Source organism: Festucalex cinctus, chromosome 1 (assembly GCF_051991245.1).
Source record: "Festucalex cinctus isolate MCC-2025b chromosome 1, RoL_Fcin_1.0, whole genome shotgun sequence".
NCBI lineage: Eukaryota > Metazoa > Chordata > Actinopteri > Syngnathiformes > Syngnathidae > Festucalex > Festucalex cinctus.
In genome coordinates this window covers 32,746,407-32,772,115 of record NC_135411.1, presented here as the reverse complement: position 1 = coordinate 32,772,115, position 25,709 = coordinate 32,746,407, and the positions used below count along the sequence as shown (strand labels likewise).

Sequence of the window (25,709 nt, the reverse complement as noted above, 5' to 3'; positions counted from 1 at the left end):
CTACATAAAATTTGTTAGCGATTAAGTTTTCTGACGTAATGTAAAGCTTATTATCTTAGTTAATATTTTAGACTGACTGTCTCTTTTTGACAGTTTCCCCCCCTGTCTCATCTGTCAGTTCTGAAGAAGGACGATCAAACGATTAGCACCACTGATGATGTTTCCATGAGATTAATTCTGGCGCCCACGCGTGGGCATCCGCCTGCCGCACTCTCCTCTTTCCCCCCTTGTGCCAAAATTCCTCCCCTCCTCCCCGGTCCTCCCCCAGTCGTCCCCCGCCGCCCGCTGCCAGCCGCCTCCAGCAGCCGCTCTGAAGCGGCGTCGAGGCGGCCATGAAGGCTCACGCGTGTCCCCGCAGTCTGGCCCACCGCCTCCGCTCGCGGTCGGCGGTGGCGGCCGCCGCGCTGGCCGTGCTGCTCATCCAGACTCTGCTGGTTTGGAACTTCAGCAGCCTGGACGGCTCGTCCGGCGGGGAGCGAGGCGGCCGCGAGAAGCGAGCCGTCGGCCCCGACAAAGCCGCCGGGCAGCCGCCTAGGAGCGGGCTGCAGCGGAGGAGCGAGCCGCCGCCACCGGAGCTCGGAAACGCCGCCGGGAGACACAAGCTGCGAGCCGTAAGTCCACCTTTTGTCCGTGTGTGTGGATGGATGGATGTCCGATGAGTGTGTTTGGACGCTTGTCATGATGTGCGTGCGGCGGATGTCGTGCTTTTGCATCTGCAAACGAGCGGGCAGAAGTCCAGTCAGAAAAGAGGCAATTTAACGTGCCATCAGCTTGACGGAGAGCCCGTTCGTCTGTTGGAAAACGTTTACTAACATGCCAAGACAGCCGCAAACGGGGTTGTTAGACTGCCAAATGAACGCCGATTGGCAGATGTCGACACTCGTTTTCTGGAGATATTGTCATTCTTACTATTCATCGTAAAATTGCTGAAAAATACTAATGTGAGCAAGTTTGCCAAACGAGTTTGGTGATTAGACAGATCGTTGAACATTTTTGAACCTTGACATCCAAGTCATTTGAATGAACTTGGACTTGGCTTCATGTTGAGCCAGCTGGTCTGATGTCAAAAGTTCAATAATAACATTTACGCAAAAATGCAAATGTGAACGGAAGACTCCCAAATGACTTCGATTTGTACATTTGTACATATAATTTATTGCTATAAATGAAAAAAAAAAAACCCATTTATGGAGCAAGGTAGTAAAGCATTCTTTTGGAAACTTGATGTCAAATTTATTGTTATACAGGGTTTTCGGAAAATTATTGCGCGCATAGACAACGTTTATTATGGAAGCTATATGTGCCGCCTGTACTCTATAATGACACATGGTAATAAAAAATATAAGTATACAGTGACTTTCTGAACACCCTGTAATTACAGCAATAGGCCTACTGTATGTCTTGATTTTACATTTCACTAGGCAAAAAAATGTCAAGACACACCAACAAACGAAAACAGCCCAAAAAGTGGAAACGAAACACTGGACTAATGTTAGTGCTGCACTGATGAGAAGAGAGAAGTATTGAGGCATATAATAATGATGATAATAATAATAATAAAGTTGTGAATATTCTTCCTGTGATGATCCTTCCATTTTTAACCTGACTGCGGCAGCATAAATTGCCTAAAAATATGTGGACTTCCCACACAGCCGTGTACAAGCAGGTGAAAGAAGACCATTTTACTCTGCTACCACAGAAAGTATGTAGTGTATGTGCTGTGTTAATATTTGTTGAAGTGCATTTTTTTTTAACAGAGCTTTGGCCATTTTTTATTTATATGTTGTTGTTTTTTTTAACTAAGATATTTTACTGACAAACTGACTGGTTGGCACATCCGCCTCACAGTTTCTGAGGTCATGGTTTGAATCCAGGCTCCGACCCTCCTGTGTGGAGTTTGCGTGTTGCCCTGATACCTGCGTGAGTTTTCTCCCAGTATTCAGTTTTCCTCCCACATTTCAAAAACATGTATGATTGATTGATTTAACATTCTAAATTGTTTGTAGTTGTGAGTGTGAGTGTGGTTGATTCGTGTCCTGTGATTTGAGAGCGACCAGTTCTTGCCCAGTGACAGCTGAGATGGGCTCCAGCACACCTGCCACCCGTCAGGAGGATAAGAAGCGGTTCAGAGAATGGATGGATATTTTATATGTTAGACATTTTAATTTTAACGTTCAGAAACCCTTGAGAATTCAAAGATAAGTGCACTTATGTATTTTAATTATGTTTGCGCTAACATCACTAATCAGCATCATTAAAAAAATGAAACCAATGAAATCAATACTATAGTTTATGATGATAGTTTCTGGGAGAATATATCGTCCTAAAAAATTGTGCCTTGTAATGCCCCTGTTGTGTGTTTCCTGTTTTATCTGCTGTTTGCGCCTCGGCCTCTTAGGGGCAGTGTAAATACGCATGTAGGTATGTAACACCACAGAAGAAGAAATTCACGATTGAATGGCATCAACATAACTCGTTTTTCATAGGCTAGCAAGGATATGCCTGTGAATATTGCGGCGTTTGTGTATGAATATTCCTCATTTGAAGATAGAAGATGACAACAGCAACTTCGATGCTAATTTTTGTTAGCTCGTCAGTGTTGTTTTACATTGTGTGTCACTTTAAGATGACACGTTGAAGTGAACTTGGAGGATTTCCCACCGTGGTTGGGACTGGGAGTCCCAGGTGAAGAGTGAAGTGAAGTCTTGCGGTTTTGCGCGGTTGCTTCTTGTTTTGCTTTGTGAGGAAGGCGAGGGCGGGGCCGCCACCTCTTTTTACATCCTTTCATTATGCTTCGGCCCGTTCCCTCTCATCTTCCCTTTGTGTGCGTGTGTGTGACGTGACTTGTAAAAGAGACACGGCCGCCGTCTTACGTTTGAGGAGAGGAGGTGAAAAGGATGTCAGGGTGACGGACGATAGCGGTGAATTCAACAAAATGGTCGGCATCGTCTTTAACAGGTGGGCCAATCTTCCATGATGCTTTGCAAGCCGCTCAGGCGGGGAATGAACTTAACACCGATTTGTCGTCAAATGGTCGTAAATGTCAGGTGTGGTTACGACTTCATGGAGGCCTTTGGAACGTATAATTTGTATAATGTGGTTGACTAGTGGTTAGTGCGTCTGCCTCACAGGTGGGCGGTTCTAGCTTCCAGTCTTGCCTCAAGTGATCCCCCCCCCTCCTGTTGTTAGCATGTTATCTTGTTAGCTTCATTCAACACCAAAATAGTGTCCATGTTGTGGAAGTTTTGTTTTCTCTGTGCCCTGATGTTGACTGGCAACTAGGGATGTAACGATATTGGCAATATCGTGATATTGAAATTGCCACAATATCGTTGTCGTCATGTTCACAATATTTAAAAAGAACATATCTGTAAAAAAAAAAAAAAAAGTCAGGTTGATTTCCATTTGTGCAATTCTAGCACCCTCTAGTGGCTAGTTTATTAGTACAATTTAGTTTTCATTAGGGATGTTTTGGCCTTCTATGTTTAAAATCTATGCTAATTGTCAGATGAAGGGAACCTAATTTGCTTGTGAAGCGATCAATGTGTGCTTGCATTAGCAAGTAAGCGCCTTAATATTGTTATTAGAGATTGTAGGTGGTTTATATGCATTGCTGTTATGTACAACAGCACAATATTGTGCTTTTTTTTTTTTTTTTTTAGTACAAGTTCTTTTTTTTCACAATATTGTGATCTTATTTAAATATCGCCAACCCCCCCACAATATCCTGATAATTATCGTATCGTGGCCTCCATATCGTGATAATATCGTATCGTGATGTTTGGATATCGTTACATCCCTACTGGCAACTAGTGTTTTGTTTGTCTAAATGTGCTATGACATTGGTTGGCGACCAGTCAGTGGTTTATCCAACAATTTGCTGGCGACCAGTCCAGGGTGTACTGGACTAATGCGGACAAAGCTGTCCTGTAGGAGGCGCCATAAGGACAGAGTCATCATTCCAAGTTGAGTAACGCTTTTGGGACAAGTAAAAGGTCACTCATAGGTGATTGTGACATGATGAAAGGTCACTTGCCGGTCGCCACGGTGACGGATGCGCCCGGCCAAGCATGGCGCTCACCTACGACGAGGAACATTATTCTTCTCGAGCCCTTGTTGTCTGCTCTCGGGACCCCCGCCGTCCACCCGCTCGCCTACCGACCTGTCACCGGGCATATTTACGTGTTGCTTTGCCTCGGCAACAGTCGAGCGGACGCCACACTGACCCTGCTGACACAAGTTGACAATACATGTAGATTTGTTCATGTCAAACTATTGGCGTCATTTTTTTTTTTTATTATTTTAAATTATGCAAGTAACTAACTGATTAGAACGAGATGAGGACGAGTGTGTGAAGTGGATCAAATAACGTTGAAGACGTCCGCATAAAGTTAAATGTCAAAAGGATTAACACATAACAGGTGCTCTTTAAATTTTCCGGGCAAAAAAAATGTAGATAAAAAGCCTTTTTAATGAAATGATTAATCATGATTAATCAAAATTCTAAAATGTGATTAATCTGATTAAAAAATGAATCGTTTGACAGCTCTATTTCAAACACAATCCTGAAATAAAATCCACAACTTTTCGCATGATCCAATGCTGTAATTATTTTGCATTTATTTTACCAAATTTAATTAAAAAATAATGAATTAAGATGCAGTTATTCATGTAGTTTTCATTTATGTTTCTAATTATATCTAAATAATAATAATAATAATAATAATATAAATGGGACATATGCAAATGTGATGTGAGCTCTTTTAGATATTGTTTTTTGATCAATGAATTTCTTCTATCCGTTTTCTGAACTAAGGGTCGCGGTGGTGCTGGAGCCTATCCCAGCTGGTGGGGTACTGGTTGCCACCCAGTCCAGATCAATTCATTTATTTAATCATTTTACTTTCATGAGTAAAATTAATTTATTTATTGTTGTTTATGTTTTATGGTTTATCTTACGCAAAGCACTTAAAGTGCTTGTTCAATAAAGTCAAGTTGACGCATTTAAATAATTATTCACAATTGAGAATGGATGAAAGATTCGAATTTTATGATACAAAGAAATACTGTACATATATTTGAATCATTTTGCTTACCTCTTGTACTGGGCTAATGAGCTGGCCCATCTCTGTGTTTTAAAACATGAAATTAATATTTCAGTTTGCACAGTCCTGGTGTCGACAACAAAAGATGGCCAGATGGCCGGAAAGTGGTCCGAAAGCTAAATGGACGCCTAAAACAAGGATGAAGAAGAAGAAGAAGCTTTCCCACCGGCCGGATGAGCCAGGATTACGGCCGGATTATAATATTATCGCACTATTCTCCACACAACAACTTTTTATAATTTCTGGTTTTCATGCCGGCGTGCCAACTTCACACTTACACTTCAGGAGAGCAAAGTTTGACTCCAGAATAATTCAATATTTTCCGTCACATCCATTTGTAGCGGTGTAAAGACAAAAAAAGATGGCGTTTGTGCGATGATTGATCCATGAGAATCAGATTAGAGCCTTTCGATGCCATCAGAAGGCGACGATCCAAAGCTTCTTATCGGACGCCGTCAATCATCTGCTGGAGGATGCAAATGTCCAGCACGGAGATTTATATCAGCGCCGGGAAAGTTCAACACACTCAACATAAAACAATGACTTTGAAAGGACACTTTGTATTTGTATTTGTATCGAGTTGGGAAGTAGTAAGAGTCTAGTTAAATAAGAAAAAAATTTATATAATGTGCATAGTATTGTATATAATGTGTGTGGGTATTGCCCAGTTAAAACTTTCAGGTGAGCAGGATTACAATCCCGAATTATGAAAAAACTCAACCACTAAACATTTACAAAGCAATTTTGTAAATATACTTTACATTGTTTTTATTTTATTAAGTGGTTCACATAAAGGATGGAAAGAACTGGTTGAGTAATTGAATTAATAACAAATTCAAGAATTAGCCTGAGTTTTATTATTAACGCATTGACTGGCAGCAGATCTTTCAAGACCCACAGAAGTTCTCTCTTCTTTCACCAGATGAAAAGCGTTTGTTTTTTTGCTTTTAATGCCCCAAACTAGAAAACAAAACAACAGCGATAAAGGGATTTTGATGACAAATTTAATGATAGAACTGCTCCATAAGCGTTGCTGACTCAGTTGGCTCCATTTGAACATCATAACGTTTGCCATTCACTCCATAAACCGTACGGTCTCAAATCCAAAGCGATGCAACGGCGCCCTCTACTAAATGTAATGTGGCCCTTCGACACGACTGTGAATACGTGCATGAGATTGTGGTGGGATCCGTCTACGTGGCTGTAAACTTTTTTTTTTAAATCCAAACAGCTTGACGTCAATGTGCTGACTGTTCTGTCTTCTAAAGGCACTCTGTGTGTGTTTGTGCGTGTGTTGGCCTCCGACCAGCGGGGGCAGCGTATGACGTCGCGGCGCCATCGTTCAAACTGTATGACGTTGACCTGATGCCAACTTGGAAACACATTCAACATCAAATTTACCTCAAATTTATCTACCTGCTTGCGTTCATTTCACAAGAAATACATTCTATCACATCAAACAATTGACTGGCGTTGACAGGTGACAAATTCAAACCCGCAACCGCTGGACAGCAAGGCTGCGTTCTACCCACTCAACCACCATGTTGCCGTTCACAGCTTTGTTCGTTTTCACTTCGCTGTGTCCAATCCGCCCACGTGCCAAGCTGACGTTACACTTGACTTAATGAACGCCTGCGTGCGGAGCAGGTGGCGAGGCCCGCGGTGGACACGCCCTCGTGCGTATGCATGTGTGTCACGCACGTTCACTTGAACACACAGACTCACACTAAAGACAGATATAGGACGATGTGGGGGATGAAAATAGTCATGTGGTTTAGCGCACACACACTCACATTGTGGCAAAAGGAAAGTTGGTCATTGAGTCCACCTCGGTCACACGTGCACAGGGGGGTTAAAGGTCATCTATTATTATTGTACAGGAAGTCAAATGCGTAACGGCGGCACATCCTGTTTGGCGCTAAGCCTTCATAACATTCAAAAGGCCCAAAACATCTTTTGGACTGCTTGCAATTATATTTGGACTGCTGTGGTTTGAATTTGTATTTAAGATATATCTGTGACATCATTGTAACTTGTCAGTTACGAATATCGCTAACATAGTTTTGCCATTGATGTGAAGGAGGAAAGGAAGGATATACTGTACCGTGGTACCTCTACTTAGGAACGTCTCTTCATACGAGATTTTCAAATTATGAAACGCCTCAACAGGAATATATTGCCTCTTGTTACGAAAGAAATTTCAAGATACGAAAGATAAAAATACAGTACCGAATGCAACATACTTTCAGCTATGGCTATTACCTAGCATCTTTCTGGCATCCCATTGGTTAAGAGGAACCTCTACCGTATGTATCTATGAGCGGAGATGATAGATAGATAATAGATCGGTGTCTATGCAGCGTCCTCGTCATTCATCCCTCGGGCCATGCGGTGTTCCAATAGTTTTTCGTAAATGGATTAACTAACGGCCGATGAATTTGTGCAAAAATTGAAAGAACTGGTGATTGATGAAGGCACAGTAAGTTTTTAAATGCGACGAGACGGGCCTTTTTTGGAAAAAGATGCCTCGCCGTACCTGAAGTTTCGGAATTTGTTGAAAACAATCACCCGGAAAAAAGTGTTCACCAGTTGGGCGATCGCTCACGCTGGAGAGTTGAGTTCACCCAATAACAACCATGTATAGAGAGTCCTATTTGTAAACAATAGCCACACTGGCTTCTTGTCATATCGATATGCTTTTTGGACATTATTTCTTGGACTTCAACCATGGCTCTTACCATGGGTAAGTACGTTTTGTGTTTAAATAGTGTTATTTTGTCTTGTTTAATTTATTCTGAGCTCGTTTTTTGTCTTAAATGTCCAGCTCATGTCATGCTATGTACTGTAGTTAGCTCGCTTCCCTCCCAAAAAAACGAGTTCAAAAATGGTTTTATTTTGAAATATACCAGATTTACCTTGATGCAAGATGCCCGACTTCCTGTCTGGCTCGTGTCATTTCTTCAGCTTCATGAAAATCCGCATGCGGTGTCCAGAAAAAATAGAACGTTTGCGGAAACCTCCGCATTGCCACATCCCTTCCTCACCGCAGCTGGTGTGAATTGACACGTAGACTTGAATGTGTTCTATCCTTGCTGCCTCCGTACGGCCGCCGTACGAAAAACGCACCGCGTCCGTTGCGCAGCCAGTGTGAATTGGACTTTACTTGGAAAAGACGCACCTGTGTACGTTACTAAAGGTGCTTTCTGTCTACCCCTGCAGGACGTTTACCGCTCGCACCGCCCCAAAGAGAAGCGCCAGCCGTCCTCCGACAGCAACAACAACGAGAACTCAGTCCCCAAAGACTTGGACGAGGTGGACGGCGTCGGGCGCCCTGGAGAGCGGTCGCATCGCCGGCAGGGGGCCGCCAAAAGGGAAAACGTCCCAGGAAGAGCCGCCGAGCGAGCTGTCGCGCTCCCTGGGGCAAGATGGGGCGACCGCATCCACGCCCTCGCGGCAGAGCGGCCGCGGACGACAACGACCGCTCCGTCGCCGGCGGCGTCCGAGTGCGAGATGAGCGGCAAGGAAGTCATCTCGGCGCTGTCGAGGGCCAAAAGTCGCGAGTGTCGTCAGCAGATAGCCGACGTCTACTGCCGCCACAAGAACGACCTCCTCATGCCGGCAAAACTACCCACGTACTGCCCCCTGCAGGGTGAGACGAGCATGTACACACGGGGGTCGGGGGTCAGCGTTTGGTTTGTAGTTAGTCACTGCCAATCAGACACTACTCCAATGTTTGACATTAGGCGCTTTTCCACCGCAGGAACCTTTGGAGAACTTTTCAGTGTACCTTGGTAAAATTCACGTTGCGCGTTTTTCCATCAACAACAATTTCTGGGGTAATTAAATTCCCCAGGGGCCATCCAAGTACTATCTCTTGCTGAGCCAGGCAAGAACTTTGAGGGGGCGGGCTGCAATGACTAAGGCTGATTGGTTGGACAAATTTGGGGGTGTGTTTTTACAACAGGTGGCCTCATCAAACACATAGGTCATCAAACTCTTTTGAATTAATTACTGGGAACTCAAAGAGGCTGTGAAAACACAATTCTAAATTCCCTGCTGAACTTTTACAACCAAGAACTCCCTTTACCCAGAACTTAAAGGAGCTTGTTGGTGGAAAATTAGCTAACCACTGGCAAACAATCCATAGTCTACTCTGTCCCCATACATGGCTGGTGGGATGTTGGGAGGAGCCCAACAAATTGAGTTAACATCTGAGAAAGTTTGTCATGGTTGCTGTTCGTGTGGGCGTGGCCCCGGTAGCGTGTGGGCCGTTTCCTTTGTCCAAGTTGAAAACATGCGCGCGTGTGAGATCCTCCGCCGTAATTACATCCTCATCACGCACACACGCTTATTCTGGGATGTGCTGACTAATGACTTCCATTGCCGACCCAGCTTTTTTTTTCATCACGAGCCCCACCCGAAGCCAAAACCAACTAACCCACCACCACCACCACCACTGACCCCCATCACACCCCCGGGCAGGAGGCTCGGCTTTGACATGATGCTGATGGACAAGGCGGTGGGGGCGGGAGGGGCCACGCCCTCCCCACGGTCAGCCGGCCTGTACTTAGTGGTCGCGATACCTCAAGCACCGTGCACGCCCTGGCAGCCCACGCCAGTCAGGCAGCACGTGATGGGAACGACACAGATGAGCAAACATTTGAGCCACATGGGGAGTGGGCTGCATTGGAATTTATTATTATATATTTTTTTTTTAAGAAAACATGGACCACTCATTCATAGGTGACGAAAGAAAGAAACACGAGACAGTGTTTGAGGCTATATTTAATTAGTTTTTAAACATTATTTATAATTAATTAAATACCCAATGTTTTGATTAAATAAATACAAATATTATTGTCAAATTGTTTACTAATATTATTTTAATGTGATTATTTACAATAATAATCATTTATTTGATGAGATAAATGAAAAACAAGAAATCCATATTATTTAATATATACCAATTTTTTTTGGGAAAAGCAAGTGTATGAATTCATGGAACAAACATCATGCTGTTATTTTTTATTTTTTATTTTTATTTTTTGCATCTACAATGTTTGCAAATGTAAAAATTTGTAAGATATGTTAAATAGTTCATTTTAATCATAAGATGCACACTTATTTTTAATCAAGGTAATCAATTCATTAACGGTTGATGTAATGTAAAAATGTTGAACAAATGTACATGTAACGTTGTTACAAATACTTCCAATAGCCATTAACATAATCACTAATTTGATCACTTCACAGAAAATTAATAATAATTACTGAATGCAATTAAATTACTAAGTTAAAATGTGAATTTAAAAGATGTACAATAATTATAATGTAATAATAAAAGGTATTCATTGTCAGATTTTATTCTTAGTATACATTTTAAATAACGTACCCTAATGAAATATGTATGATTTTAAAAAAAATACATTATTACATGTAATTTTTTTAATAACAGTAAATGAATACATTTTTGTAAACCAATTTTAAGCGGAAAAAGTTTTTTTTTTTTTTTAAGTATATTTAATGTGATTTATTTGAATAATTCACGTTTCATTTGATCAACAGTCCATTTAATTATAGGAATTAACTAATGGAATCTTTTTTTGAAAGGCTTAATTTGAAAATTGTTTAATTTTCAAGTATATATTTTATTATTGATATATTATTTTATGTAAATACATTACTTATTAAATTAGATCGATGAATAAAAGAAATTAAATACCGGTACTAACGTTAATAGACATATTTAATGAACCTAATTTAGTGGGATAAAAACATATATGTAACAAATATGATCTGACTCTCATATCATGGAAATGCAAGAAGCTTTCCCGAAAAACTCGCCGCTGACTGAGTGACTCCTCCCCCTGGCAGGTAAAGTGAGCGCGAATGTGGAATGGGACGAGGAAGACGTGTCCGACTCGTCGCCGGTGTCGCCGGTGCGTCTGGCCTTCGTGCTGGTGGTGCACGGACGCGCCTCGCGCCAGTTCCGGCGCCTCTTCAAGGCCATCTACCACACGGCGCACTTCTACTACATCCACGTGGACCAGGTGACATCATCACACGCAATGACATCAGCGCGCGCACACTTTGACCTGACTGGCGTGTCGCCGTGACAACCCTCAGAGGTCCAACTTCCTGCACCGCGAGGTGACGCTGCTGGCCCGCCAGTACGCCAATGTGCGCGTGACGCCGTGGAGAATGGCCACCATTTGGGGCGGGGCCAGCCTGCTGAGCATGTACCTGCGCGCCATGGAGGACCTCCTGGACATGCGCGATTGGTCCTGGGACTTCTTCGTCAATCTCAGCGCTGCCGACTACCCCGTCAGGTGAGCTTCCTCACGCGTGCCAGGATGTCAACGTCACCTATACGGGTCATTTTCAGATGCAAGTGGAACTTCAAGTTCTGAACTTAATTGGGACCTGATCCTGTTCGTAGGACTGGGTGTCGATTCAGATTTCCAAAATCGATTCGATTACCGATTCACATTTTCAATTCAGTTAAGGATTTCATGCAGTACCTATTTGACTTTTATATGGAAGATATTCCCAGAATTACCAATGCTGCAAAAAAGTAGAAACTTCTTTCTCTTACTTGGCGCATTAGTAAAAGTATGAATATTTACATTTATAATTGAATTTTATACAGCTACATTAATCATGTATCATGTATGTTTTATTGAACATGACCTGATAGATAATAACCACAGCGCAATGTCAATAAAGTGGCAAATCACACATTTTCATTCCTGTGGCAGATTTTAAACTAAGGTTCCAGTGTTTAAAAATAAATAAAAGCAAATTTACCTGTATTATAAGAGACACGGCCATAGTACATAATTATGTATCCACATTTTGCATTTTTATGCCCAATTTGGCACATTAAAGGGATATTTCGGATTTTTTGACATGAATCTCCATTTCATCCTCACCTTCAGTGTGTGCGATCATCACCGACTTACCCTTGACAGCGTTCTGTGACACGAGTTCTGGTCCGGTGTTGGACGAGAGGAAAATAATCCAGCAAGTTGGCTGGGGTCACCAAAATACAGCGTTTTTCTTCTAAAAGCAATTAGTGGGTGTTAAGTTTGACCCTGATTTTAAATTTGAGAAGCAGATTAGTTCTGTTGTACAGAAAAGTTTTTATCAGCTTCGCCAGATAGCTAAGGTGAAACCAATTTTATCAAGACTGGACTTGGAAAGATTGATTCATGCTTTTATTACAACTCGTCTTGATTATTGTAATTCTTTGTATGTAGGCATTAGCAAGACTGCTCTTGCCCGTCTGCAACTTATACAAAACTCTGCTGCTCCTCTGCTTACTCAGACACGTAGACGTGAGCATATTACTCCTATCTTAGCATCACTGCATTGGCTCCCTGTGCACTATCGGATTAATTTTAAGCTTCTGTTGTTTGTTTTTAAATGTTTGAATAATCTTGCACCTCCCTATTTATCTGAGTTGCTTCACCCTTATAGCCCACCCCGATTACTAAGATCAGCTGACCAGTTGCTTCCGGTAGTTCCGAAAACAAGGCGGAAGCTTAGGGGTGACAGAGCGTTCGCGACTGCTGCTCCCAGGTTGTGGAATCAATTACCACTGTATGGTAGACAGGCCACTTCACTCCTGGTTTTTAAATCACGTTTAAAAGCATATTATTTTTCCCTGGCCTTCAGCACATAGTATTACTGATATTTACAAGCAGTAGACTGGCATGAATTTGTTTATATTATTTTATGTGTTTTGTGATTTCTAAGTATGTTTTTATATTTTATCTGGTTTTATTTTCTTATTTTATGTGCAGCACTTTGGTTCCCTTGTGGATTTTTAAATGTGCTATATAAATTAAGTTGATTGATTGATTAGTGTTCAAAAGAGTGATACATTTGCACACTAAACTCCTTTCTGAAAAAAGTCAGACTCCATTACCGTCGGGCACTACTTTTCTGTTCGTTCGTATCACTGCGCGTCGCCCTGTAGGCAGCTGATCGACGCGCTGCAGACGGTTGATCCGCGCGCCTTCGAAAAGACAAACAACTTCTAGATTAGTGCGCGTCTATCAGCTGTATGCAGGGCGACGCGCAGTGATACGAACAAACAGAAAAATAGTGCCCAGTGGTAATGGCATCTGACTTCTTTTCCGAAGGGAGTTTTGTATGGAAATGTATCACTCTTTTGAACACAAATTGTTTTTAGAAGAAAAAAGCTTTATTTCCGTGACCCCAGCCAACTTGCTGGACTATTTTGCTCTCATTCAACACCGGACCAAAACTCGTGTCACAGAACGCTGTTAGGGGTAAGTCAGTGCTGATCGCACACACTGAAAGTGAGGATGAAATTGAGATTCATGTCAAAAAATCCGAACTATCCCTTTAATTTTTTTTTTTTTTGGGGGGGGGGGTATCAAAAGTATCAATTCATGGTTTTATGAATCAATATTGGGTTGTGGAAAGGAATATTGATTATATATCGATATATCGATATTTTAGACCCAGCCCTACCTGTTCGTAATGTGAAACGTTCATAAATCAAAGTCATGTTTCCCATGGAAATGAATGAAAATGCAATTAATGTGTTCAGGCCACCAAACTAAGTTCTGCGCACCTTATTTAACTCATTTTCTATTTCATTATTTTTAAGACGAATTCGCTATACATTTCTTTTGGTCATTTTTAGAATTCTTTGATTGGCTCACTATCAAGACATGAATAAATTTCACTCACGTGAACAGCAATTTTTGTCACACTCCAGCACACAGATCCCTCTGTTGTATTGCAACAACATCATGAGGCTCACGCCAGTGGTTTTTATGCCAAAGAAGTTTTCTGTGACAATTTGTAAAAGAATGTAAAAAAGGAACTCATTTTCGTTAGTTTTCATGGAAAAAGCATGTGAAGTAATAGGCGAAACTTCCAAAAAAGGAATTAGCATCTTCACAAAACATCTTGCAAATCCTCAAAATACATTTGGGACGGACCCAAATCCCAAAAGACATTTTAGTCTGTGAAAGATGTTACTTCAGAACATTTAAATGAGCTTTTTAATAATAATAATAATGATAAAGCAAATATTCATATCAGTCAAATAAGAGGCAATTCAGTGGAGTATATCTTTACTAGGGGTGTGAATTGCCTAGTACCTGACGATTCGATTCGTATCACGATTCACAGGTCACGATTCGATTCGATACCGATTAATCCCGATACGAATGGTCACGATTCGATACCGATTAATCCCGATACGAATTTATAAGTCGATTGTTGCGATTTTTTTCCATTCAAATTTAGAAAATACTATCAGTAAATTTGTACATGTACACTGTAAGATTTGTATGAATATATTTATCTAAAACTTGAGGCTTATAACCGTGAGCCACTGTACACAAACAGTTTGCAATCTGTTTCACATTTGAACAGCATTAAAATAAAAATATTAAGGCTTAATGTGCCGTTCATATAACATTCTTCCATGCTCAAGGTGTGAATCCTAAAAAAAAATAAAAATAAAAAAATAAAAAAATCGATTCTGCCGATTATTGAATCGATTCGAGAATCGCGCGATGTAGTATCGCGATATATCGCCGAATCGTTTTTTTTTTAACACCCCTAATCTTTACTGTTATTGATCAAACGATATGCAAATAAAGTCATATTTCTATGCACGAGGAGGACATGCTCACAGCGGTCATATTGACCAGTCAGTCGCTTAGCAGGGTGAAAAAAAAAAAAAACAGGTCATTGGATTGGTCACGTCATTTGCATGTCGATAGATGCCAACACAGGCCTGGTCAAACTGCAGACTGGTCGCCAGGCAACCAGTCCACCACGCTACTGTTATTGAAAACATGATCCTAAACTTAACGGACATGTGCTGTCATCAACCCGCAAAACAACGACGCACACACACACACATGCTGGCAGCTAAAATTGATGTCAGAGCACCATCAATAGTTGTGACGTCAGCCATGGACAGCGAGTCAATGCAAAAGGACGTGTGCGTGTGTTAATTGGTCACGACTATTTTTCCTAATAGATTTTTTTCGAGTTGAAAGTGCGTCGATGCTGCTTACACCGACAACAGTTTTTTTTTAAGAAGTCAGTGTTGACAATTCAGCCATTTTCTCACTCTATTTTGCAACTTTTCCAACCCCTCAAGCGGTTGTGTATTGAAATGAAATGTGACCTGACCACTGACTTTTTTTTTTTTTTCCAGCAAACACATGACCTGAATAATTTTCACGTTATTTTCTGCATGTGCTGGAAGGCAATCACAGATCACAATTTCAACATTGTCAAAGACAGAAGAAAAACATGTTTTTTTCCCTCATTTGTGGTGATGGAAAAAAAATAATTTTAAAGCTTGTCTGAGGAGAAATAAAGCAAATCCCAGAAAGAGAAAAAAATAAAGTACAATACTTGCTTTGTATAATGTCATTGACGTTTGCTTTTTCTATCAGCGGGGGTGTGGAGGTTGTTGAATCGCTTAAAATTAATCATTTACTACGATAATTGATTAATCTGTTGATAATTTTTTTTCATAAGATGAACTGGGGGATAAGGCTTTTATTTTCCATCTATTTATTGACAAACGGGACATTATTTCAAATTGATAAGGCAGAAATTGGACAAACAAACTGATTAGAATTCAACAGAAATCTGAGAAGATTTAACTGTGGAAGGACTAGAACTGCAAGGATTTGAATAATTTTAAGTTCAACGATGTCTGGATAAGATTAATCATTTATCAAAATAATTCTTAATTAATTTGATAATCGATTAGTTTAATGATTGCATCTCTAGGAAATTGTATTTCGTTGAGAAATGTGATAATTGCCCGCCCTAGTGTGGTGTGCGTTCTGATTGGCTGGCGTCTAACCGCCATTTTGTTCTGACAGGACTAACGATCATCTGGTGGCCTTCTTGTCCAAACATCGCCACCACAACTTCATCAAGTCTCACGGCCGCGACAACGCCCGGTGAGCAACAGGCCACCCCCACCCCCCATCACTCCCCCCACCTGAGGTGGCCGCCATCTTATTGGCCATGCTGTCAGTTTCATTCGCAAGCAGGGCCTGGACCGCCTCTTCCTGGAGTGCGACACGCACATGTGGCGGCTCGGGGACCGTAAGATCCCGGAAGGCATCGCGGTGGACGGCGGCTCCGATTGGTTCCTGCTCAACCGGGCCTTCGTCGACTACGTGGTGCGGTCCACTGACGAGCTGGTCTCCGGCTTGAAGCGATTCTACGCCTTCACGCTGCTTCCTGCTGAGGTAATGCTACCCAATTATATATACTGTACATTTAATATTTCAAATCATCAGATTGAAAGTGACATTTGAGGTTTTAGGGTTGTGAAAGCTATGAATAAACAAAATGCATTAACATTGTGAATTGTTTTGGTTGTCACTTTCCGAAGTCCGGCTCATTGGCTTGCATTAGTTTACAGGCAGATTTGCCACATCCAATATGGCGGACGTATCGCAATAACAGGCTAACCGCTCAATGAGGCGACTGTAGGCAGCACACGATGTTCCCTAACGCGCTCTATGCTGCACCCCTGCAGTCGTTCTTCCACACGGTGCTGGAGAACAGCGCCCTCTGTGGCAGCATGGTGGACAACAACCTGAGGCTGACCAACTGGAACCGCAAGCTGGGCTGCAAATGCCAGTACAAGCACATCGTGGATTGGTGCGGGTGCTCACCCAACGACTTCAAGACTGCCGACATGCCGCGCTTCCTGGTAACCACCGCTAAAAATGCTCCAAATTTGTAAGACATGTTCATCCAGGTGATATTTTGCATTTGTTAATGAGCTTTTGAGTGAAATTGCCAAAATTTGCCTGTTAGTGTCTGCCTCTCAGAATGGTTTGCAAATTTAATCCAAGTCCGTTTGACTTTCTGACCTAAAATTTGACCGACATGACTATTATGAGTAGAACCAAGGTCTCAAGAAGAAAGAAGATACAGGACGTCAGCCATTTTGCTTTGAAGTGGCCATTTGGGGTCAAATTTGTTGTTTTATGGGGCATTTGAATTTTTTGTAAAAATCAACACAAATCTGAAGTCAGTTTGACTAGCAGGATGAAATTTGCCAGATAAGCAGTTTGGAAAATGGATGACTGGATGGATGGATGGAAGTTTATCATAAGTCTCATGAAGCCATCCCTGAAAAGACACAGGAAGCCTTCCATTTTGCTTTTGAAGTGGCCATTTTAATGATTATCTTCAGACGGCACAGTGTTTTTATTAGAACATAAAGATTAGAGAGCGCCAGATGTATCCCAGCAGGAAGTGTTTGTCATCGGCGGATATTTCTGGGCCTGAAAAAAAAAAAAAAAAAGACTCCTGTGTGTTGTGCCGTCCACTTTTCCAGCCACGCCGGGAATAACTTTTGACAAATTAGCGGTGCGTCTGAGCTGCGAGCCTCTGGGAGCTGGCAACTGATCCAGGAAGCGGCCGCTGTATTTTTAGACCCCTCCTGGCTTGAAACCCATCATTATCACCGACAGTCACGGACTGTGCCGCCACTCCCTGCCAGCGAGGGCGCCACCGAGTTACTTTACTCCCTGAGGCAAGGGTTACGTGATGTGAGTTTTAGGAATTGGGACTTGCTTAGCTAAAACTTCTGAACAACTTCAGTCGACTTTGACTGTCTTGAACTAAACGACTGGGCAAATTTTGTTTGTTTACAGTTTTAAATCTGTGAATAATATACCTATTTCGGTATATATATATATATATATATATATATATATATATATATATATATATATATATATATCAATACTCGCCCAACTTCCCACTGACTTTCACGCTTATTGCTTCCTCCTTATTATTCTTGTTGGCAGCAAACGTCGCGTCCCACCTTCTTCGCCAGGAAGTTCGAAGCCAGCATCAGCCAGGAAGTCATCAACCAGCTGGACGCGCACCTGTTCGGGGCGCCGGCGCCAGGCCTGCCCGGGCTGAGCGCGTACTGGGAGAACGTCTACGAGCGGGAGACGGACGGCGCCGACGGCCTGACGGACGCCGCGCTCAGCCACTACCACGCCTTCGCTCGCTTCGGCCTGGAGCGCGCCGCCGCCGCCTCGCTGCGCGGACGCCCCGCCGACAACAGCTGCAGGTACCAAAACACCTCCTTGGACCCACCCGTCCGCTACTGAGGGAACTACAGTATTTGTTGCTAAGTGACGTTCCCGTCGTGTGATATATAGCAGAGTGTACGTTACATTTATAAACAGTATCATAAATTCAGTGATGTCATTCCTTAGAACATAACGTGGATTACCGCGTAATCCTATACTGTAATGAAAACAGCAAACCAGTTGACACCCTAGCTAAAAATGTTTCAAATTGTCTATATGAGTAGTTTTAACTAGTGGTTGCCTAAATTTTTACAGAAAGCCCCACCTACTTAAAAGTTCAATACAATTGAACTATACATTCACTGCCTTTGACAAGTATACTTGTCAATTGTATTTTTTAGAGCGGTGCTAAATGGGGGCGAATCTGAGCATGCTCCACTGTAAATATCAAACTTGGAAACAACTTTACTGATGCCCAACCACCGGTAGATGACATCATTGCCCCATTTTATAGGAAATAAACACAGTTTCAGAGTCCATGGGAGAAATGGCTGTATTTTGGCAAACCTACATTTTTCTGCTGTCAATTATAAAAGAACGGGACGGGACAAAAAGTAGGGAGTCTATTCTGTTATTTGGTAGATTCGGTTTATATATAATTATTGAATGGAATATCACGTGAGTATTGGAAATGTAAAAATTTTCTATAATGACTGGCAGTGAATGAGTTAACACACTGGATTCAACAGCCTTGCATAACACCACACCAGAGGAAACCCGTGTACAATTAGCATGACCACATTTTGAGAACTACTGGTTTAATACCGAAACATTTTGAGACACTAAAATAATTTCACATTTATTTTATATTACCCTTAAAACCTTGAGATGGTTTCATTGTGGAAAAAATGCAGCAGAAATGTGACAACATACCCACCAGGTATCTGCTTATTAGCTGGGATTTTGCATGAAAAAATGCATAATAAAATGCTGAGAACTGCGAATAGGTGAGTTTTCAGTGTATAACAGAGTAAAAAGACCACAAATATCCTGAAATTGAGCAACCATCTAAAAAAAAAATGAAATATACTGATTTCAGTTAGTAATACAAGCACAACCCATAGTTGTGTTTTATTCCTATTTATTTGTACATCTCTTGCTTTCTATATTCATATCTATGCACGTTTGGTTTTAGCTGTGGTTGTTTTGATAAAGTAGGTATCAACAAAGACTCAAATGTCCCCTGACAGTGAACTCACCAGCAGAGCTCAACAGTAGCCAGCGTTTGCTAACGTAAGCTAACGTTAGCGCTTACCGGCGCACAATCGGCCCTTCAGTTACTAGTGTGAGTGCGTGTGCGTACGTGTGTTTGGGTTGGACGCCCTCACAAGCTACAAGGAAGTTCTTGTTAGTGTTTGGGTGGGACATGGGGCTCCTGTACGTGCGCGTGTGTGTGTGGTGAATAAAGACTTGTCTGTTACAGAACTGTAAAATGTTTGCTTATTTGCTCAAGTCTATCACTACAAGTGTGTATGTGTGTTTCAGGTATGAGGCGAGTGGCCACCCCGCATCTGTGCACATGTACTTCGTGTCAGACCAGTTCCAGGGCTACCTGGTGCGCCACACGGCAGTGAACCGAGCCTCCGCCCAGACGGAGACTCTGGAGACCTGGGTGACCCCCCGGGACCACTTCAGCCTGGCCAGCCCCGCGCAACCCACCAACAGGCTGCAACATATACAGGTTGTGCAGATCACATGCATACTCCAACATTGTTATTGTTCATGAAAACTAATGAAATAAGTACAGCTTAGAATTGAAAAAATAAAATAAAATAAATGAAGCACTTTTGAAAAAATAAAAACTAAGAAACCTGCTCTTAAAGACAATAATATGTTATATATGCCCCCACAGTCTACACAGGGCATTCTGATTAATATTGCGTTTGTAGAATATGAATTATACAGCAAAATCCACCCATTTTTAGTCATCTCGGGGGGCAGCCATTTTGTCACTTAATGTTGAATTAAAGGGATACTTGACTCGTTGAGCCATTTTCAGCAGTAAAAAGTTAACATGTCCAGAATTAATTTTTGTCATGACAAGGATCATGCAAGGGTTATGTTTACTGTCATGACTAGGGTCATGTAAGGGTTATGTTATGCTTACTGTCGTCACTAGGGTCATGCAAGGGTTATGTTTGGGTTATGACCGTGTGGTCAAGTGTCTGTTTTGAACTGATGTAACCAGCATCTAGTTTTAACTGGTAAGACACTATGTGATGTCAGAAGCTATGTGATGTCAAGAATATTTAATCTCTTCATCTGGTCAACAGCCAATCAGATAATACCATGTCAGTCCTGTTACCCACATGTCTAGCCACAGCCGATCAGATCGATTCGCTGTCTATATAAGCCTGACTGAGAAATGTGTGTTTTTGTCGGATTATTACCTCTGTTCCTCTGTGCAACTCTTGTTGTTTCCCGTCTAGTCAAGTTTGTTCCACGCCTCTCGATGTGAATAAATAGTTAAGGTTGTATTTGTGTCTGCGTTTTTGGGCTCCAACCCCGAGCACATAATTTTTTTCATGTACAATTAATACCTTTAAAAGATGCTCGACTGAAGATGACATCACCTAAGGTGAGGAAGTAGGTAACGGCCAAACATGGCTCACCTGTCTTCTGGGTTTTGTCAGCAAACTGAGCCATGATTGGTCATGACCTACTTCCTCAGCAGAGGTGATGTCATCTTCAGTCGACAGCAAGTGGAAACATATGTTTTTAATGGTATTAATTGTACATGAAAATTACTGAAGTTATCAAATTCATTCTGGACAAAATATTAACTTTTTACTGCTGAAAATGACTCAATGAGTCAATTAGCCCTTTAAATTCACATCGCACTTTCTCAGGGTTCAGGTAACGGCCAATCGCAGCTCACTTGTTTGGTCATGTGACATGTGCAAGCTGAACAGTGATTGGTCGTGACCTGAGCCCTAAGCAACTGTGATGTCATCAACAGCAAGTGACAAAATGGCCGCTCTCATGAGATGGATATAAACAGGTGGATATTGCTGCTTTATTCATATTCCACAAACGCAATATTAATCAGTAGACTATTTGTCTTGCATCGAACATATTATAAAAAATAATTTGGGGCTGACTTCCCCTTTAAAATTAACTGAATTTGAAAAAATAAAATAATAAGATGCCGATGTGGTGGCGCCGACGTGTTGCTGACACGTTTGTCCCGCGTGCATCCAGGTGGGGGCGAACTGGGACCCCAAGGAGCGCATGTTCCGCCGGCGCGGCGGCCCCCTGGGGCCCGAGGACGAGGTATCGGCGGCGCAGCGCTGGAGCCGCTGTTCGGCCAACTTGACGGCGACGGTGGTGTGGATCGACCCCACCAACGTGATCGCCGCCACCTACGACATCCACGTGGACGCCGCCGCCGACGTCACTCACTACCGCCCCCCGCTGGCCGCGCCGCTGCGCCCCGGCGTCTGGACCCTCCGGGTGCTCAACCGCTGGAGTCCGCTGGGACAGACGCAATTCGTCGTCGCCCCCTTGCAGTTCCGCCAGGGCCGGCCCATCACACAAGGTCAGAACGCAACGACAGCAGTGCATAAGTCTACACACCCAAGACCAAGATAAATCAATTCCACATTTTTTTTTACACCATTATTGTGACCTATAGCTTGTAAACGTGGTCATCTATAAATAGGAAAGTCAAAAGTTAATAACGGTGGATTATTTTAAATCCAGTTCGTTGAAGGCTTCATGCTGAAAACGTGCTTGCAGAAGTGAGCACACCCTCACATTGCGTCTTTAGATGCGATTCCGTTTTCAGATATAGAAGCAGCGAGTCCACACTGACAGGTCGGTTGTCAGCATGTTATTTTTGGCCGGCGTCAAGGTGACCTCAAGGGTGCGTTTGATTCCATCGCCCTGGCAGGCCTCCATTTGACGAGTGCCGCATCCAATCACTCATTCTCCTTTTGGCGCATTTCCATAGCAGGAACCATCCTTTTGTTTGTTTTTGTTTACTTTCCCACTTCTTTAAAAAAAAAAAAATATCTAAATCAAAAATGTTTCTTTGATGATGACATTTTTTTTTATTTTTACTTCTACAAAATTTAGAAAATACATATATTTGAAGAATTTGTGTTTCAAGTTTCAAAGTAGGGTTTCAAACTAGGGTTAGGGTTCCAAAATAACATGGAATTAGGGTTAGGGTTTCAAATGAGGGTTTCAAAGTAGGGATAGGATTTCGAGTAGGAGTGTGACGATGTATCGATATCACAATATATTGTGATACTTTGTCTCCTGGTAGATTATCGATATGCCTACACAAGTATCACGATATTTGTAGTTATTATACAGCCACTATAACGGCTCCATTGTTCATTACTTATTGAGCAATTGCTTAGCAGGCCACTAGGGGGAGCGCCTCATAAGAGTGGTGGGGAAATGGACGCAAGTCTTGAGGCGAAGAAGACTTGTCAGCTTACTTGTGTCAGACATTTATCTGTCCAGCAACTGACTCACTTTTGCATACGTTTCTATGAAAAAAAATGTGTATTATATCATTTTAAAACATATTTTATGTTTTGACTTTTTGAAGCACACAATTTCTGAGGAATATTAACACCAATCCATCCATTTTCTTGACCGCTTATTCCTCACAAGAGTCGCGGGGGGTGCTGGAGCCTATCTCAGCTGGGTTTGGGCAGTAGGCGGGGGACACCCTGGACTGGTTGCCAGCCAATCGCAGCATGTACAATTAATACCTGTAAAAAAGTATTTTTTCTACTTGCTGTTGACTGATGATGACATCACCTGTGCTGAGGAAATAGGTAACGACCAATCATGGCTCAGTTTACTGACCAAACCCAGAAAACAGGTGAGCCATGATTGGCCGTTACCTACTTCCTCAGCACAGGTGATGTCGTCATCAATTGACAGCAAGTGGAAAAATTACTTTTTAAAGGTATTCATTGTACATGAAAAATAATAGTTATCAAATTCATTCTGGACAAAATCTGAACTTTTCACTGCTGAAAATTGTTCAATGAGTGAAGTGTCCCTTGAATTAATTAAGAAATTAAATAAATAGTTCCGTGAAGTTAACACAAATGATTTTGATCTATTATCAGCTGTCAGGTGTTTAAGAAAGACCGATGCCGATATTCGTCAACAAATGCTGAAGATCTGTGCCAATAATTGGCCCAGCTGATAATCGGTCTATCCCTAATATGGTTTCAGACTATTTTTAGGGATTTCAAACTCGAGTTAGGATTTCCATATAAGGTTAGTTTTCGTCTAGGTTTGTTGTTTCAAAAGTAGGGTGCCAAAGTCAGATTAGGGTTTGAAAGTACAGGGCTCCTGATTTATTTAGTTATTTTCCCACTCCACAGCACATTCATTTATTTGGGAGCATTGTGACAGTCTTGCGTTTGTCTTTGTCAACAGAGGAGGCACGACGCGCGCACGGCGGTCCGGCGGGGAGGTCGTACATGGAGCAGAGCTTCCACGGGCTGAACCCGGTGCTGCGCCTGCCGCTCAGCTTGGGCGCGGTGGAGGAAGCGGAGGCGAACGCCGGCCTGACAGGGGAGCCACTGAGCCACTGGCTGGACCGCCTGCTGGCCAGCTTCTGGTCGGCGGCAGGCGTGTGTGCCGCGGGCCCCGACCCCGCCGCCTGTCCCGTCCTGCCGCGCTGCCGCCACACCGCCTGGAGCTCGGACAGCCCTGACCCCAAATCCCAAATGGGACCCGCGCGCCCCGACGGACGCATCAGGTAGCCCGAGGACCCTCCACCTTTTTCTTGTGACTTGTTCGCCACATGCGAGGAGCCTCCCGCCTGTCTCGTTTTCATGGCTTTTATTTTGAAAGTCTGTGCGCCTTCACTGTTGCTGTGCTCCAACAAGGGCAGGGGAGTGGAAGGGTGGGGGAAGGTCAAGACTCCGATGATTTTCATTTCAATCATTTTTTTTTCCCTTCCCCCTAAAATTGGTTGCATTTATTTATTTATCACATTCAATAATTTTGAGAATTATTAAAATGTTCATTTATTATATATTTTTCATTATTTTATCACATTCCATATTTTATTAATTATGATAATATAATGTATTATATATCTATAATAATTAGTGCCTAAAATTAAGTTAAATATATTTATTCACTAATTTATTTGTTATTCCTGTATCTCATTAAATCGGTTGATTTTTATGTACTAGTGTAATTTTTTTTTTCATCTAAGTCGATAAAATTGGTTCACTAGATGATTGTAAATCGCAAAAAAAAAGGCAAAATAAACCACTTTAATTCAAAATAGAACAAAAAATGATCACTATTTTATCATTACAAGTTTACAATTTAACTTTTTTTAAATTACATAATTTAAAAACCCAAGCAAGTTTTCCCTGCCACAAATTGGCCATTAACAGTAATTCACGTTTTAATTTATCTCATAATTGAGGAACTGATTGATTGTGCAAAACAAATGCAAAATAATTTAATATGTGGCGTTCATTAAATGATTGACTCATTATAATTAAAGACAATAGAATAAAAATGAGTGATAAAAGACTTCGTTATTAAATTTGAACTTTTTAAGTTCAAAAATCAAAGCACAACTTCTTTCCCTGTCCAAGAGCAAAACAGCACTTTGATGTGACGTTTGCTCACTTCCTGCTTTTGTTTCACAGGAGGTGATGTCAACTGCACTGTCATCTGAATATATGAGATATGATCTTATATTCAGATCAGTAACTGTCTGACTGGGTATTTTTGTGATTTTACGTTCTCATGTTAGGCCCTCAAGGATCAGTCGGTGCCCAGGTAGACATGAAACACAAACACAGCAAATATTTACTGATTTCGTATTACTTTGTTGGAAAGTATTGACAAAAGTATTTATTTGTTGTTACCATGGCAACAGAGGAGCACCAGTTGAGATGTGCCTGAAAGAGCCCCTCGTGAGACGGGTGGCTAATTCTTAGAAAAATACCATTTGAAGAGAACCCAAAAGTTGAATGTGGCGAATGCAAACTGAACACTGTGAGATATCAAGCTGCCTCACATTTTGACTTTCTTATTTAAGAGGGGAAATTAATATAAATGGATCTTTATTTAAGTGTGTTGCATATTTGTCATGAACTGAAAAGATTTGTCGTTGCTGCTCTTTGTCAACACTTGTGACGGTGCCTTTTGTGTCCCACATGGAAAATGTCACATGCTTCAAACAACTTTGGGAACAAAATAAATCAACCAACCAAGAAAAAATATATTTTTGTCTTGTTTTCAAGCCAAAACTCTGCCAGAATTATGCAGTTGTTAGGATTGACATTCACCCCTTTATTTTCTGTTTCCATAGTTGATTTAAATTTATTGAAGTGAGAGAAATCCTGCAAGGATTTAAAAAATAAATAAAAAAAAATGTTTTGGATAATGTCATTGTTATCTGATCTCTCTTTCAATTCAGATTTTGAAAAAAAAAAAAGAAAAGAAAGAAAAGAAACAA

The 25,709-nt window shown here is 41.7% G+C and overlaps 1 protein-coding gene across 1 annotated transcript; it reads left to right on the top strand.

Moving 5' to 3' along the window:
• Positions 1 to 238: 238 nt before the first annotated feature.
• On the top strand, positions 239 to 25,456 carry LOC144024478 (xylosyltransferase 1-like). The gene is made up of 11 exons (XM_077530801.1): positions 239 to 611; positions 8,325 to 8,754; positions 10,980 to 11,155; positions 11,232 to 11,434; positions 16,001 to 16,081; positions 16,159 to 16,375; positions 16,669 to 16,845; positions 17,954 to 18,225; positions 19,733 to 19,928; positions 21,449 to 21,785; positions 23,657 to 25,456. Exons 1-11 carry the CDS (start codon positions 333 to 335, stop codon positions 23,983 to 23,985), a joined length of 2,697 nt encoding a protein of 898 aa, XP_077386927.1. The 5' UTR covers positions 239 to 332; the 3' UTR covers positions 23,986 to 25,456.
• The last annotated feature ends 253 nt before the right edge of the window (positions 25,457 to 25,709 follow it).